The sequence below is a fragment of the Elgaria multicarinata genome, chromosome 9 (genome assembly GCF_023053635.1).
Source record: "Elgaria multicarinata webbii isolate HBS135686 ecotype San Diego chromosome 9, rElgMul1.1.pri, whole genome shotgun sequence".
NCBI lineage: Eukaryota > Metazoa > Chordata > Lepidosauria > Squamata > Anguidae > Elgaria > Elgaria multicarinata.
The window spans coordinates 96,836,892-96,854,606 of NC_086179.1; the positions used below are offsets into that span (position 1 = coordinate 96,836,892).

The 17,715-nt window shown below is 41.0% G+C and overlaps 1 protein-coding gene across 1 annotated transcript in view; it reads right to left on the minus strand.

Annotated features, from left to right (window-relative positions):
* Window positions 1–17,715, minus strand: part of LOC134404312 (potassium voltage-gated channel subfamily KQT member 1-like) — a 466,408-nt gene that overhangs the window by 398,443 nt on the left and 50,250 nt on the right. Inside the window, exons 2-3 of the mRNA XM_063135026.1 lie at window positions 17,163–17,253; window positions 433–559 (exon numbers count right to left, since the gene is read on the minus strand). Of these exons, the coding sequence (XP_062991096.1) occupies window positions 433–559; window positions 17,163–17,253 (218 nt within the window). The remainder of the gene's footprint in view (window positions 1–432; window positions 560–17,162; window positions 17,254–17,715) is intronic.

Consider the following 17,715-nt stretch of genomic DNA (forward strand, 5'->3'; position numbering starts at 1 on the left):
CCTTAGAAAGCAGCAGGAAGAGGAAAGAAACCATGCTGTAATGCTTAGCCTATATATAGGATTTTAGTTAGTAAATTTCTGCCCATCTCAGAAAGAAAACAACAGCACTGAAAGTAGGCCAATATGATTATTCCCATGCTGCAGGAGTGAGGACTTAAGGTCAGAGAACAGAGACTCTCCTAATGCCACCTAGGAAAACCATAATTAAAGGGAAATATGAACAACAAATGTATTACTACTGCTGCTACTACTACTACTACTACTACTAATAATAATAATAATAATAATAATGAATTCCCAAGGCTTATAAAATATGCATCTACAAGCATTAGTCAACTCGAGTGTTCATAGAGCCGGCATATTCCTTCCATTAAAAAAGGTCAAGGGCGCAATTCAAAAATATATTTTAATATTTAAAACAGAAGGTCTCACCTATTATCGATATAGGCTTCCTAGCAAAACGTATTCTTCCCTTAATACCAACGTATTTGCTCCTGCAACCAGCAGACCAGAGCCTCACCACATATTCTGCACCAAAAAACACCACCAAGACAATTTCCTGAAATGAAAAATATTTAAAGCTTATTTGTATATGTAATAAACTTTTTAAATTGTTTTACTATACCTTGAAAACATTTAACAGGTGGCATAGAACTGTGGAAAATATTAGGGGTGTGCAAAGTGGGTCTTCTCCACCTCTAAATTCAAGCCAGAGGTCCATTGAGGCAATTCTCTGCCCCATTTTAAGAGCAGCTCCCCTCACTCTGCTCCGCCGGAGAACCGCCTGTTTTCGGATAACCACTCTAGTCGATGGAAATTAATCAAATGAATCATAGAATTATAGAATAGTAGAGTTGGAAGGGTCCCATAAGGCCATAGAGTCCAACCCCCTGCTCAATGCAGGAATCCACCCTAAAGCATCCCTGACAGATGGTTGTCCAGCTGCCTCTTGAATGCCTCTAGTGTGAGAGAGCCCACAACCTCCCTAGGTAACTGGTTCCATTGTTGTAATGTTCTGACAGTAAGGAAGTTTTTCCTGATGTCCACCTGGAATCTGGCTTCCTGTAACTTGAGCCCGTTATTCCGTGTCCTGCACTCTGGGATGATCGAGAAGAGATCCTGGCCCTCCTCTGTGTGACCACCTTTTAAGTATTTGAAGAGTGCTATCATGTCTCCCCTCAATCTTCTCTTCTCCAGGCTAAACATGCCCAGTTCTTTCCGTCTCTCTTCATAGAGCTGTTTCCAGACCCCTGAATATCCTGGTTGCCCTCCTCTGAACAAGTTCCAGCTTGTCTGCATCCTTCCTGAATTGTGGTGCCCAGAACTGGACGCAATACTCTAGATGAGGCCTAACCAAGGCCGAATAGAGAGGAACCAGTACCTGACGCGATTTGGAAGCTATACTTCTATTAACGCAGCCCAAAATAGTATTTGCCTTTCTTGCAGCCATATCACACTGTTCGCTCATATTCAGCTTGCGATCTACAACAATTCCAAGACCCTTCTCATTTGTAGTATTGCTGAGCTAAGTATCTCCCATCTTGTAACTGTGCATTTGGTTTCTATTTCCTAGATGTAGAACTTGGCATTTATCCCTATTAAATTTCATTCTGTTGTTTTCAGCCCAGCACTCCAGCCTATCAAGATCACTTTGAAGTTTGTTTCTGACTTCCAGGGTATTAGCTATCCCACCCAATTTTGTGTCATCTGCAAATCTGATAATGCTTACAGCGCCCTCATTTTTAAAGACAAAGAGATGAAACTTGGCACGGTGATAGCTCTTAAGGAGGGCTTTAGCCATGCCAAGAATTAATCAGATCCTTTCATGCTTTCATTTTTAGGAATTTTTAAATGGAAATTAACAAAAATGCTCACATCTGTGTAATTTTTACAGATAAAGAGATGAAACTATGCACAGTAATAGGTCTTAAAGAGCGCTTTAGGCATGCCAAGTTTGTAGCAGATCCATTCATGCTTTGATTTTTTAGGAATTTTTAAATTTCCCCCCTCAAACCATTCCCTCCTTAAAACACACAGACACAGACATTAATCCACCCCTGTGCATTTATGGAGGGTGCATTTATCCTTTACTTTGCTGATGAGAGCTCCACTGCTGCTGCTGGAAGTTTCTATTCCAGCCTTCCCCAACCTGGTGCCCTCCAAATCTATTGGATGGAGCCCCCTCCCCTGCACTGGAAGCCCAGCCAACCAACAGGAGTAATAGTTTAACTGAAATAAAGAGCCTGTCTGTGCCTGACTCAGCCGTAGAAGCTTTCTCACTCACAATGCCAGCTAACCCAGCAGCACTTTCACACTGTGGAAATATGTATGAGTCCACACAGAAATGCACTGCCTCTCCCCACCCCCACCCCATAACCAGTTAGTGTTTCCCACTCCCCCAAACACTGTGATTGGAGGAGAACATGGTCACAGACAGCACTGTGGCAATTCCTAATTGGTTAGCCTCAGATGTTAATATCAAAGCTACCCCTCATCCCACTCAACATCTTCCAAATATGGAGATATTCAATTGACACACACACACACACACAGAACACTGACCCCTGAAAATGAGTTGGATAATTTTGATGAGTCGGATCATTTTGAGTGGAGACGTACTCAATTGGGCACGTCTCCACTCTGATATTAATCGATGGGTTTGGAAGCGTCCAAAATCCGCTCTGGAAGATTGAATGTTGCGCAGATGTTTGCAGTTACTAGATAATTCCGGGACTGAGAGCACACCCCTAGTAAATATAACGAACAAAAACTTGAGTGCTCTTTTAATATTCTCCCCTTTTGCCTCAAAGTTACAAGGACATACAAATGAGACTTCTCTACCACCTCTATAGGAAGACAGAATAAGCATGTGTGTGTGGGCGTGTGCACACACACACACACACACAGAGAGAGAGAGAGAGAGAGAGAGTGAGTTTAAAGTGCATGAGCATCACCACTGCAAATACAAAAGAGCTGTAAGACAGCTTGATTTGCTTCCATCCTAATCCATCAGGCATTTGGAAGGTTTTTCTTCTAAGGCAGTAGGGGGTGGGTGTCTTTTCTAAACTAGAGAACTTGACGTATATGTTTATTTTAATGCATTGTTATCCACGTAGCACTAAACAGATTGCTGCACTGATTTAGAAAAAAAAAGATTAAAATGTCAGAAGGTGGGCTCTGTCCGGGTTTTATATTACTTCTCAATTGACTAATGAAGTTGCCCTGACCAAATATTAACACTTTTGTCAATTCAAAATTTCCAATTTTCCTTTTATAGCCTTCAAAATGGGATGCCAATTAAACCAGATCAAGCCTCAAAATGCCATCAGTGTTAATGATTTGACTCTTAGATCACACCTGGCACTGGACATCCATGAAAAAGATCCACAGAAACTGCTCTAATGTCCCAAACACATCAAGATGCTTGCTCCAATTATGCCAACTCAACTTGATTATGCATCATCCCAGGATATCTACTACATGCCTCATCCATAACCTATACAGTTTTCATGAGTTTTCAAAAGCACCCAAAGGAATCACTCAAGGAAGCATCCAAAGAAAGGACCCGGTTCAGACAACAAGCTAATCCACAGTGGTTAAGCATTTTGAGCTAAACATTATGGTTTAGCGTGTCATGTAAACCATTCCTAACCATGGTGGCTACATAACCACAGTTTAAACACGCTTACTAACCATTTATTGCAAATGGGTGAGTGGCCTAACCATGGTTTAGCGTGCTGTCTGAACAGGCCCAAGTGCTCTTTACTGGAAGATTAGCTGTAGCTTAAACATAAAACAAAAGTAATAAGTTTTTAATTAAAATGGATCTTCATTTGAAAATCTTGCAACTATGGAAATAAGTTGACTAATGGAAACAGCAGGGCAGAACTGTTTTTAATCATGGCTAAATGCAAGACACTGGAAAAGTATAAGTGATGTTATTCCCAGAACTTGCTTTATTTATTCATTCATTTATTTATAAATGTATGAGTAACCTTTTCAGCCCAACTACAGCCCCCAGTATAACGCCTGGTACCAGAGGCCAAAGTTTAACCATGGACTCTAGAAATAAAAATAAATCCTACAGCTTAATCGGCCTAAGTCTATGAAAGGGAAAGATTTCCTTCCTTTCTTTGCAAGCTCTCAATCTGTCAAAGCCTATAACCTTAGTCACTAGTTTAGCTGAAGAGTCATCTTGACAAGGAAGTCTATGTCAGCAGGCCAAAAGCCACATTTTAATCCACAAAATGCTACCAAGTCCCATGGTCACAAGCAATCCATACCTTGTGCCTCTTGCTTGGGAGCTGGAGGGCCACGTGGTATTATAAAAGGGCTGAAATTTGGCTTCCAGATTACACTATTAAATGCACTTCAATGAAAACATTGGACAGCTTTCTCAAAAAACCAAACCAACAGCTAAGGAGTCTTAAAGTTTAACTGGTGGTCTTTCCAGGGGCAGATCTGAAATTATCTACATGGAATTATTTCCTGGAAGTTCATTTACTGCTGCTTATCATAGAATCATAGAATAGCAGAGTTGGAAGGGGCCTACAAGGCCATCGAGTCCAACCCCCTGCTCAATGCAGGAATCCACCCTAAAGCATCCCTGACAGATGGTTGTCCAGCTGCCTCTTGAAGGCCTCTAGTGTGGGAGAGCCCACAACCTCCCTAGGTAACTGATTCCATTGTCGCACTGCTCTAACAGTCAGGAAGTTTTCCTGATGTCCAGCTGGAATCTGGCTTCCTTTAACTTGAGCCCGTTATTCCATGTCCTGCACTCTCGGAGGATCGAGAAGAGATCCTGGCCCTCTTCTGTGGGACAACCTTTTAAGTATTTGAAGAGTGCTATCATGTCTCCCCTCAATCTTCTCTTCTCCAGGCTAAACATGCCCAGTTCTTTCAGTCTCTCTTCATAGGGCTTTGTTTCCAGACCCCTGATCATCCTGGTTGCCCTCCTCTGAACACGCTCCAGCTTGTCTGCGTCCTTCTTGAATTGTGGAGCCCAGAACTGGACGCAATACTCTAGATGAGGCCTACCAGGGCCGAATAGAGAGGAACCAGTACCTCACGTGATTTGGAAGCTATACTTCTATTAATGCAGCCCAAAATAGCATTTGCCTTTCTTGCAGCCATATCACACTGTTGGCTCATATTCAGCTTGCAATCTACAACAATTCCAAGACCCTTCTCATTTGTAGTATTGCTGAGCCAAGTATGCCCCATCTTGTAACTGTGTATTTGGTTTCTATTTCCTAAATGTAGAACTTGGCATTTATCCCTATTAAATTTCATTCTGTTGTTTTCAGCCCAGCACTCCAGCCTATCAAGATCACTTTGAAGTTTGTTTCTGTCTTCCAGGGTATTAGCTATCCCACCCAATTTTGTGTCATCTACAAATTTGATAAGCGTTCCCTGCACCTCCTCGTCCAAATCATTAATAAAAATGTTGAAGAGCACTGGGCCCAGGACTGAGCCTTGCGGTACCCCACTCGTTGCCTCTCCCAAGTTTAAGAAGGTTCCATTGATAAGTACTCTTTGAGACCGATTCTGTAGCCAACTGTGAATGCACCTAATAGTTGTTCCATCTAGCCCACTTTTAGCTAGTTTGTTAATCAAAATGTCATGTGGTACTTTGTCAAAAGCTTTGCTGAAGTCAAGATATATGACGTCCACAGCATTCCCACAGTCCACAAGGGAGGTTACCCTATCAAAAAATGAGATCAAATTTGTCTGACAAGACTTGTTCTTGACAAATCCATGTTGGCTTCTAGTGATCACCACATTGTTTTCAAGGTGTTTACAGATTGACTTCTTTATAATCTGCTCCAGAATTTTCCCATATACTTCTCATCTGAAGAGGATTAACTTCAGATGTAACACATTATTCAGCATTCATCTCAAAACAGAAAAGAACCAAAAAAAGCCAATGATCTCCAAAAGGAAAATTGTACCTTCCACTCATGGAACATACAATTCAGCATTCAAGAACGGAAGGCTGAGGGGGAGAACAGGCAACACAGGTGATCTTGGGGGCCACCTTGTCCACAATGCCTAAAGAAGGACCCTGTCAGGATCTGTCCTGTCCTGCAGCACCATCTGGCGGCAGCCTGCCATAGAACCAGCTTCAGGGCTTCGCAGGATGTCAGCTCTGGCTGGTAAAGCCTTCCAGGGTTCAGGCCCAGACCAGCAGGCACTCCCAAGTGGACTCCCATGGAACAGCTGGGAGCTGCCAGGAAAGGCCTATAAAAGAGCTGCATTTCACCTTCAGCCTTTGCTACAGCAACATCGTCTCTCGTGCTAGCTGCAGCTAGTTCCTGACCATTTACTACCTCGGATCTTGCCTCACCGGACCTCTTGCTCATCTTGACCACGCCTCTGCCCCCTTTGCTACCTGGTACGTTCCTGAACCTTGCTTTGCCTTTGACCATTGACTTTTGCCTCTGGCTCTTGTTTGGATTCTGTTCCTCCTGGACTCTGCCTCTTTCCTTAATCCCTGCCTGGACCTTGCCTGCTTGTTGACTGGACCTCTCTTCTGCCTCTGGCCCCTGCTTGGACTCTGAACCTGTGTCTGACCTTGTGCCTGTTTCCTGGATCTGCCTCCGGCCTCTGGCCCTCTGTTGGACTCTGTCACCCAAGACCCGTGCCTCAACCCCAGCTTGCTCCACCAGTATTCCAACCGCCCAAGCCAGTTCCGTCTCCATCTGTCCCTGCCCCGTTCCTGCCTAAGGACCCTGCCACCCATGCCTTGGATCGTGACAGACCCTTCAGAGCAAGGTGGGGGGGCAGCAGCTAAAGGGGTCAGCGAGGTGCATTTTTTCCGCCTCAGACAGTAGGACAACTTATGCTGTCACTGCTAGAGGCTTAAATGTTCTGGCAATCACCTGTGCATGATAGGTTTCCTTACACTCGAGTAAATGCACATGGCCCTGATTCAAATCATGACCATGACAATTCAGGAAGGGATGTGTATAATGCTCACCCCTGTTTTCCCCCTGAAATTTCACACATCAATCAAATTTTATTTGCACCAAGTCATTGGCCATTGCAATTTAGAACAATTAACTGAACATAAGGCATAAAACAGACAATAAATTTATTTATTTATATACCACCCCATAGCCAAAGCTCTCTGGGCGGTCCTGAGTTCAAGAAAAAACAAAGTCCTTAACATATAAAACTCAGTATCTCCAAGCAAATAAAACATTAAATACAGTTAAGGCTAAAATTATATAATTTAAAACTCAGGGAGCAATTGCAGCCCTCATTTTAATAGCAATTGCTAAAAATTTCTCAGTGTTTGCTGTAACCATCCTGTTGCAATCCTTGAAAAGAAAGTTCACATAATAATCAGTTGAAAGCCCTGGATAAGGCGATAATAACTCTTCATGAGTATTTCTGTACAAAGAGCAAAATAACAGCACGTGGGCAATGGTTTCGATATTAACATCTCCACAGATACATACTCGATTATGGTATGGAGTTCTCCTAAAGTGGCCTTCTAGAACCGCAGAAGGAAGCACATCGAGGCATGCTCTTGAAAAGGCTGTTCTATGTTTAGGGTATGTGAGCTGCTGTAAATACACCAGTGTCTTATCTGCAGGACTAAATGAGGACAGTTTAAGATGAGGACTTGACTTCCGCATTGTGGACAAGCTGTTTTGTCTTTCGATGTCCGATAAGTGCTGTTTCAGAATTTCTTTAGCTTTGGGAAAGCCTAAAACTAATAGATATTGAGATGAAAAGCCTGTTAGATCCTGGAATGGATCTTGGTTTTGTTTTTCCATTGTTTTGATAATTTCTGAGGATCTGGAAGAACAGAGGACTCAGCAGAACTTAAAGGTCAACTTTCCACCTGGACACTGAGTGTAATAATTGAATTATTGTCTAAGTAGTTTTCATCAATTAAGGGTTGCAAAGAGTTGCATCACTGTACAGGTTGTCTACAAAAGTAAATGTGTTTTGCAAGTTCATGTCCTTCCAATTACCCAACTTGATGTGTGCTGTATTGATTGACCGTTTGTAAGTATTTGTACCTGTATCGCCATAACTAAATTATGTGTATCTGCCAGTAAAGGATTTATTTTAACCTACAAGAATCCTTTGCCTTAATTTATGTCTTTGCTGTCTCTTGGCTGAGAACCGCTGCAACTCTGCTAGTCTCTGGTTTCCCAGACAGAGACTTATTACAAAAGGTTATGTGCCAGAGTTCCAGTCTGAGCCATAACTAAACAGCTTACATAACCATAACTCAACAGGTTATGGGCTCAGTATTCCAAGCTGAGCCATAACGCAGGAGTTTTCTCTCAGCAAGTGCAGTAGGACTTAAGGACTAAGCCATGGTTGATTATAAATCTGGAGCGTCTTTTTGGAAAAGTTGTTGGGAGAAAAACAATAGAAGCTATTTTGGATAGCATTTGTCTTGGAAAAAATCACACGGAGGAGGTCTGGCAGGAGTGGTTTGAATTTAAAAGGGCACTGAGGAATCTGAATCTGGATAGCCGGTCAGGCCCTAAGAGAAATTAAACCACTGAAGGGGTTGTAAAACCAGAAACAACCTGTTAAAATTATGGCAGTAAATTTTGGGAACACTGTCCTTATACAGTTACTTACAGACAGCAATTATGTGTCATGGTCATTTAAGATAGAAATGTGCCTAAGAAATCTTGGACTGTGGGACGTTGTAATTAATGCCCCGGCAGAAGATTTGAATGCAGCCGAGTTACTCGAGTGGGGACGTCGCGCTGAGAGGGTGAAGGCTCAAATTGTGTTGTCTATGAGGAACCATCAGTTGTCTTTTATAAGCAGAGAAGACACTGTTGACGTTATCTGGACTAAACTCAGACTGGTATATGTCAGAGAGACCGCAGGAGCTCGCATTAGCTTGACCAGAAAGCTTTACTGCACACTTTTGAAAGAGGGAGGTGATATAAAAGCTCATTTGCAGGAATTAAGAGACTGCTTTGAAAGCTTAAGATCTGCAGGCTTCTGACGAGATGAAAGTGTATGTGGTTTTGTCCAGCTTACCACCGTCTTGGGACGTGCTGGTGACTACTTTAGAGGCCATGCGAGTCCAGGACTTGTCTTTAAATTATATCTCCGGAAGATTGTTGGAGGAACAACAAAAAAGGAGAGTAAGAAAGGAAGCCGAGAGCAGCTGAGGCAGCAGACCAGACACATTTACAAAATGGTCTGGGTATGAAGGGGTTAAGGCTTTGGTGAAGAAGGAGGAAGATGAGTCAGCGTACTCAACTTTGAAAAAGTCCAAGCCTAAAAAGATTCTTCATTGCTTTCAATGCGGGAAGATGGGGCATTATAAAAAAGATTGTAAAGTAAAATTACAATCAGAGCCCAATGAAGAAGAACCTCATTGGAAAAGTAATTCTTTTCAAAAGAAAAAATCAGTGCAGCTAGTCACGGCAGGAGTGAGAAATCAGCTCTGCAGGCAAGCGGAAGGCGGGAGCAATAATTGGCTCATAGACTCTGCTTGTTCTAAGGTGATTTCTAATAGACGTGACTGTTTCCAGAACTTCAGGGACTCTTCTGAAAAATCTGTAGCATTGGCTGATGGGACGTCGATCCAAGCATCCGGGGAAGGAACATGCTTCTTGCCTTTTTTGAAGGAGTGTTTTGAGAATGCATTGTTTGTCCCCAGTTTGAATTTTTCCCTTCTAGGAGTTTCCAATATGACAGAAAAGGATTTCTGTGTGACTTTTGAAAAAGACAAATGCTTTATTCGTAAGCATGGACTCCTAAGAGGAATGGGAAAGCTGCAAAATGGATTGTATTTCATAGATAACAATCCTAATGAGGAAGGAGTTTCAAAAAGTCAAGCAGGTTGTATGGCTAATGAAAATTTGCCTCCTTATGACAATTGCATCCATTTATTTCACAGGAGACTTGGACATGCAAACTTTAAGGCTCTGAACAAAACTCTGAGTTTCTCTGAAGGAGTAAAGGTTCAGGGTTGTAAGAAATATTTAGATTGCTCTGTTTGCAAAGTTGCTAAGTCTAAGGTGATGAATATTCCTCGCGTCAGAGACTGGAGGCACAAGGATGTGCTGGGATTGATTCATATGGACTTGACGGGACCTTTTCCTGTGAGTTATGGAAAAGCCAAATATGCTTTAATTATTTTAGATGATAAGACCCGGTTCTCGTGGGTGTATTTGTTAAAGCACAAATGTGAATGTTTAAACACGGTGAAAGAATGGGTGAGGTATGTTGAAAGATCTTTGCAGAAGCAGGTCCAGGGATTTTTGACGGATCGGGCAGGAGAGTTTCAATCCTTGGAGTTCAAGAGGTTCTGCAAAAAGACTGGCATAACTCACAAGCTTGCAGATCTGAAAAGCTCTTGGCAAAACGGGAGCGCTGAGAGGAGAATTGGAACTTTGAAGCAGAAAATGGAATGCCTGATGAAAGATGCAAAGGCTGAGCCACAATTGTGGGGAGAAGCGTTTGTTGCAGCTAATTATCTCTGCAACAGGACTTGGTCGAGTGCCATTAGCAATATTCCTTTTTCTTTGATTTACGGCAAAAGTCCAAACCTCAAGCACTTAAGAACTTGGGGGAGTCATGCGATTGTAAATGTTCCACTATCTCAGAGGCGTCAAGGTACCCCGAAGGGGATCAGGTTACGCTTTGTAGGCTATGAAAACAGTAGCTGGAGGTTCCTGTGTGAAGGGGGAAGGATAGTGGTATCAAAGTCAGCACAATTCTCAGAACAAAGCTGGAGGGAGTTGCATGACAACCCAGAAGTGCTGGTGGAACTAGATAACAGGCAAGCGCCTGAGTTGCTAGTGACCAGTCCGAGTACACAGGCTCAAGAGTTAGCGGAGCAGGAAGAAATCCCTAGACGCTCACAAAGAGCTAACAAAGGCATCCCTCCTAAAAGGTTTGGCTTTGATGCTTGCAATGTTAATTATGAGCCTAATTCTTATTGTGATGTAAAGAAATTGGATTCTTTAGAGAGAGAACAATGGAAACGTGCCATGCAGAGGAAGCTAGATAGTCTCAAAGAAAACGGAGTTTTTGAGGAGACAGTTTTACCCACAGGGCAGAAGTCTCTAACTTGCAGATGGGTTTTTAAATGCAAGCAGTTAGAGACGAGGGAGCAGACGTTCAAGGCTCGGCTGGTCGCCCGAGGGTTCAATCAGGTTAAGGAGGTAGATTATGACTAAACTTTCGCTCCGACAGCAAAATCAGAAACTTTGCGTTTGTTTTTGACAATTGCAGCTAAAGAAAACCTAAAGGTCAGCCAACATGATTTTCAAACGGCTTATTTCAACGCACTAATTGTTGAGAAAATATATTTAAGGAAGCCTGAAGGTTTAGAAACAGAAGACAACACGGTGTGGTTTCTAAAAAAGGCTATTTATGGGCTGAGGCAAAGTGCTAGGTGTTGGAATTCTTTACTAAACAATACTCTGGTGAGTGAAATGGGATTTGTAAGGAGCCTAGCTGACCCGTGTTTTTACACAAAGGGAAAAGGTAAAGCCTACAAGGCTATTTTGATTTATGTTGATGATTTGATAATATCTTGTTCCAGTGAAGCTGAAATCAACAAAGTAGCTGAGCAACTGAGTAGTAGGTATAATTTGAAGTCCCTAGGTGCTGTAAAGAATTATTTGGGAGTAGAAATCAATCGAGCAGAAGATGGAAGCTTTTTGCTAAGTCAAAAGCAAAAAATTCTGAGTCTACTGGAATGGTGTGGAATGCTACAAAGCAAAGCAGTAAAAAGCCCCATGGAACTGGATGTCCTAAAGAACTTACAAGGAGAGAGCTTTAGTGATCCAGGCTTGTATCATTCGGTGGTGGGAATGTTATTGTATCTAGTGAACTGGTCAAGGCCAGATTTATCTGCTTCTGTCAACATTCTAAGCAGGTTCGTTGCTAATCCAACTGTGCCTGCTTGGCAAGCAGTAAAAAGAATTTTAAGGTACCTCAAAGGGACCTTAAATCATAGTCTGAAGTTATCTGCCGAGTCAGATAAGAAACTCTTATGCTCTGTGGATTCAGACTGGGGTGGCTGTGTGGAGGACCGAAAATCCACATCTGGATTTGTACTGACATTTGGGAAGGCGCCAATTTGCTAGAAGTCCAGGAAGCAAGTGTTTGTCTCAATATCTTCCTGCGAGGCTGAGTATGGTGCTCTATCTGAAATGTGCGGAGAAGTCACTTGGCTGATGCAATTAATAAAGGATTTTCAAGTCCATGTTGAGAAGCCAGTGACAGTTTACTGTGATTCACAAGCGTGCATCAGTTTGGCGAACACAGAGATATTTAAGTCAAGGTCCAAGCACATTTCCATAAAGTATCAAAACGTGAAAGAACACATAGGGAGTGGAGTTTTAAGGCTAGTTTATTGTGAGTCAAAAGAGAATCTTGCAGACATTTTCACAAAACCACTAGCGCCCACCAAACACAGAGAGATTTGTGAAACGTTAGGTTTCAGGGAGGAGGAAGTGTAAATAACTGTACAATGTGGTATTGTAAAACAATTGTGTAAAACAAAAGAAGGGGTGTTAGATCCTGGAATGGATCTTGGTTTTGTTTTTCCATTGTTTTGATAATTTCTGAGGATCTGGAACTCAGATCCTCTGAGGACTCAGCAGAACTTAAAGGTCAACTTTCCACCTGGACACTGAGTGTAATAATTGAATTATTGTCTAAGTGGTTTTCATCAATTAAGGGTTGCAAAGAGTTGCATCATTGTACAGGTTGACTATAAAAGTAAATGTGTTTTGCATGTTCATGTCCTTCCAATTACCCAACTTGATGTGTGCTGTACTGATTGACCGTTTGTAAGTATTTGTACCTGTATTGCCATAACTAAATTATGTGTATTTGCCAGTAAAGGATTTATTTTAACCTACAAGAATCCTTTGCCTTAATTTATGTCTTTGCTGTCTCTTGGCTGAGAACCGCTGCAACTCTGCTAGTCTCTGGTTTCCCAGACAGAGACTTATTACAAAAGGTTATGTGCCAGAGTCCCAGTCTGAGCCATAACTAAACAGCTTACATACCATAACTCAACAAAGCCAACTAAATTTAGCCTCTTATTTGCAGCTTTCTTTCAGCTACTTTTATGGGAGTCTCTCAATACCAGGGTGAGCAGACCCGTGGCAGTTAGATGCAGCTGCAGCCAATAAGAAAGTGTCCTCATCCAGACCTGTGTGTGGATAGAGATAACACCAGCCTCAAGCTGTAAAGCAGCATTACAAACACAGTTAGGTATTGCAAAAATTTGTCTGAGAAATTTGGTCTGCACAATCTCCAATGATTTTAAATTGGTATCAGCCTAAGTTGGAATCCCAAAGAGCAATTGAGTTATAGGCTTGGCTTTGAAGACTTCGAGAGCCGCAGGAATGAAATTATGCCCCTTCGTTCGATAGAACGCAAGAGAATTCCACACATCCACTCTATGTGGATTTAAAAAAGAAAGGGGGGGTAAAAAGTCTCCATTGGCACTAAATGACTGAGGGGGGAGTTAAAAGTGGAAAAATAATCAATCAATTTTAAAATTAGCAAAGAAGACGATACAGTCACAATTGTATTGTTTGGTTATGCGAAAGATCTCATTCTTACTGCAGATAAAGCATTGGATAATATATTTTATTTTAAACTAGCTAATATGCCCAGCGTTGCTCGGGTCCGTAAATCATGCTTATAACATTTATTTGATAAATAATAAATTTCTTTGCAACTTATTCATCTTTAGGTTGGTTGGGTTTTTTTTAGTTTTATTGAGTTAGTAAATTATGTTAGAATAAATAGAAAATTGTGTTAATAAGAACTGTATTTTAAATTAGAGCTTTGTGATAAACCACATTTTTTTTTGTTTTACCTGAAATGCCTTGGCCGGAGCAGCCGTCTAAATTTTGAAAACAATCAGGACACACCACACCCTTTCTACCAGCTAAAAAAGATGCAAGCCTAAGAATACGTTTTCAAAATATACCCGGCATTATACTTTCCACTTTATTGGTAGAGATTAATGAGTTGCATTTCGGTCTGAATAGGACCACCCCCCAAGGTGAGTTACAGTTAAAAAAATTGAAAAAACTTCTTTTTAATATTAAATCTTATTCTAAAAATGTAAACTTGAAAAACAATCTTAAAACTTTGAAAAATTGAAATTTTAAAAATTGAAAGCAATTTTAATTTTTAAATTTGAGAAACTGTATCAGCTGCCAGAAGTTGCATGACAGCTAAGGGCACAATCCTATGCACGTTTAGACAGAAATAAGTCCTATAACGCCCAGTATACCTTAACAGAACGCATTGGATTTTGTCCTAAATTGCAAACTCTAATTCCTTCTTCTATCTTAGACTGGTTCAGTAAAATGTAATCACTAACTTATTTATACCCTTTTCATATTGTTAAGTAGTCAATTTTTATCGGGAGGAGTGGAAGTCCCTTCTTTCATCCTTTTTTCATAACGCTTGTATTTTGTATGTTATTTTTTCTTGCTGCATAAGTAAATAAAAAAGCTAATATTAGAATTTAAACCCCACATCTACGTAGTAAAAGATATTGGTTTTGTAAAGTACCAGGGAGTGGGTACTTCCACTCAGGCCTCCAGAAAGGATTTTTATTTAATTTGCACTTCACAAAGGATATTGTGCTTCTACCTCATTGTTATCTCCAGGCGCATCACATTGTAGCACACTGAAATACAATAGGACCTAGGCCATAGCTAGACCTAAGATTTATCCCAGGATCATCCCGGGTTCATCCCTGCCTGAGTGCTGGATGCCCTGTGTGGCACTTAGATGAACAGGTTTGACCCCAGGACAATCCTGGGATAAACCTTAGGTCTAGCTACGACCCTAGTGTAACATGATGTAACATAACTCCACATATTATTCAAGCAACTGAATAAAGGGGCACTGCAGGGCTGGCCAAAGACATTCCAATGCCTGAGGCAGAGTAAGAAAGAGCACTTCTGCCCCCAAGTCATAGTACCAAGTTTGAACGTTTGAATTAGTTGTATTTTGGGGGTGTTTTTATTTGTGGTGTACCCCGCCTCAATCCAGAGGAAGAGGCGGGTAACTAACAAATAAATATATTATTGTTGTTGTTGTTGTCGTTATTGCAAGTTATTTGGGCATCTGAGGCTCCCTCCCTAGCAAACAAAGTACATTAATAATAAATTAAACCAAACAAGCCTTTTAACGGCACCCAAAAACTGCTTCCTGAGGTGGCTACCTCACTTTGTAGATCAAGATCACAGTACTGTGACTATATGAATATGTATAATATCACACAGAAAGCTGCTTTATACCAGTTCAGACCTACAGACCATCTAGTCTAACACTGTCCCCTCAGGGCATTCCACTTCTGGAGTGCCATCATAATATAAAGGCACCCTTTCCTCATTGAAGAAGCCTCCCTAAATGACGGGACATAGAGCAGCACCTCCAAAGAAGTTCTCACACCATCATGGAAAGTCCTACAGGACAAGGCATTCCCCAGGAACACCAGATCCAGGCTGAATAATCTAGGGTGTTGAACCTCTTTCAGCCTGAGAGCCAAAATGCATTTTGGAGAAGCTCTTGGGATATTCTTGGGTAGCTCTTGGGTAGCTTTGAAGACAAAAGGAGTGGGGCCAAAATTCCAAAACTACCATCATATTTAAAAGCTTTTACTGCCAGTAACTAAGCCTTAGGAGAGGCATTTCAACCTTTTAGAATGGGGAAAATGCACAAAAACTAGGAAGCTACATGTCATGTGTAGTATGGCACACTTGACCCATCACTACTCCAAATGCTGCAAGGGGTAGCTTACTAGATTTAAGTAAGTGAAGTAAGACACGTTATCGTCTAACATGGTTGTGTGTTCAGTAAGATGGTTAAATCTAGTCTAAAAATCACCTAACTGCACCACCACTGACTGGAAGCAGGTCTCAAGGGTCTCCCGGCAGAGGCCTTTGCTAGTTGTCCAAGATCCTCTAGCAGGAGATGTCATGGATTGAATCTGGAAGCTTCTGCTCTACCAGCGAGATACGGCCCTTTGTAAGTTTACAAGGCCATCAGCCTTGTAAACTTAACTCTTTAGATTTAACCATTTACTATGTGATTATCCAACAGAGCAGTAATAGAACACTTGCAGTAACAGGACACTAGTAACTAGGCCAATAGTGTCATTTCTGGATATCTATATTATATACAAAATAATAAACTACCCAAATAGTTGAGTTAGGTAACTTTGTAGCTTCTGTACACTTTTACTGAAGTTTCCTCAGCACACCAGGCACAGAAATGGTTGTCACGAGTGGCATTAGCAGCAAAACCAAGAACCAAAGCTTTGCATGAGGGAATGTATGCCACACTTAAATATGAATTAATCTGCTAAAAGCTTTTAGCAAATTAGAAGAAGTCATATGCTCAGGTTTTATAATGTTCAGTGAAAGACAGTCAAGAGCCACTTTAACAAAGCCCATCGTATCTTCAAATTAAAACTCAAGGAATTCAGTTTTCAGGAGAGAAGCACTCTTTCTCCTCAGACATTCACACCCAGACTAGATACTGCTAACTGAACCAAAGGCAGCTATTCCTTCCAGTGACAGCACAGCAACTATGCCATAGTTGGATACCCTAGTTCTGGAAATATATGGCCCCTGGATTTTTTTTTTTTAAAAAAAATGTTGTAGTGGTCTCTTTTTATTCAGTTAAACCTGAAAGCACTGTGCCAATGTAATAATGGCTGATTTTCTGTATTCTCACAACTGCTCTATTTTCCAAACAATGGTCCAAAATTAGAAATATAATTTTACCAACACATTCCCATAAAATTGCAACCATTTAGATGTAAAAGTGCATGCACTGAGTTCAAGGTGACTTATTCTAAAGAGTACATAGGACTAAAGCCTTTCAGTGAAATCCTATGTCTACTCAGGACTAAATCCTGTTGCATTCAGTGGGACTTACTCTGAGTAGGCATATAGGATTGTGATATAAAAGTGCAGTACTGGACATGTCTACTCAAAAGTAACTCACAATGAATTCAATGGGACTTATTCCCAGGTTAGTGTGCATGGGATTGCAGCCTACAACATAAACCATTTTTGTTTCAGACTTGGCTTTATCAATGTTTCATAGCAAAACCCTAACAGTTCTGCACTATAGACATTGCATCCAATATTTTAAGTTAAATCACTTACCATCCAAAACAGAGTCCCAGTGGCAAATTCTGCATAATGTTCTATTGTAGACAGAACACTGAAAATTAAACAAACCAGTACCAATAGAAATCTGTAGGAACAAAATAAAACAAAAGATGACTGAAAAGCTGTAGTTTACTTCAAAAACATATGTCATGTATTCCTACTTGCAGTTTTCCCACATGTTAAGCAAAGACCCTATGTTATCCTCTCAGGATTGTTAAAATTCAGTCTTATTTAATTTTTGTAATGAAAAATTAAAATGAAATCAAGTCCTATGTATTCTTGCCATTGTTAAAACAGTGTCTAATTTGGCAGAAAAACAATTCAGAAATGTTAGTAATAAAATCTGTTTGCTACTAATCATAAATGCTTTAAGATGTAGAAGAACAAACACGATTATCTCATCAACTGACGACCATCAGCTTTTAAGTTTGCAGATTAAATGTCATTCAACTCAAAACATGGTACCTGCAAAAATATGCAGTATGCTGATCCTTTGGAAAACCTTTAAAGAAAAATCAAGAGAGTCTGCCCTGCCTTGGAGAAAATA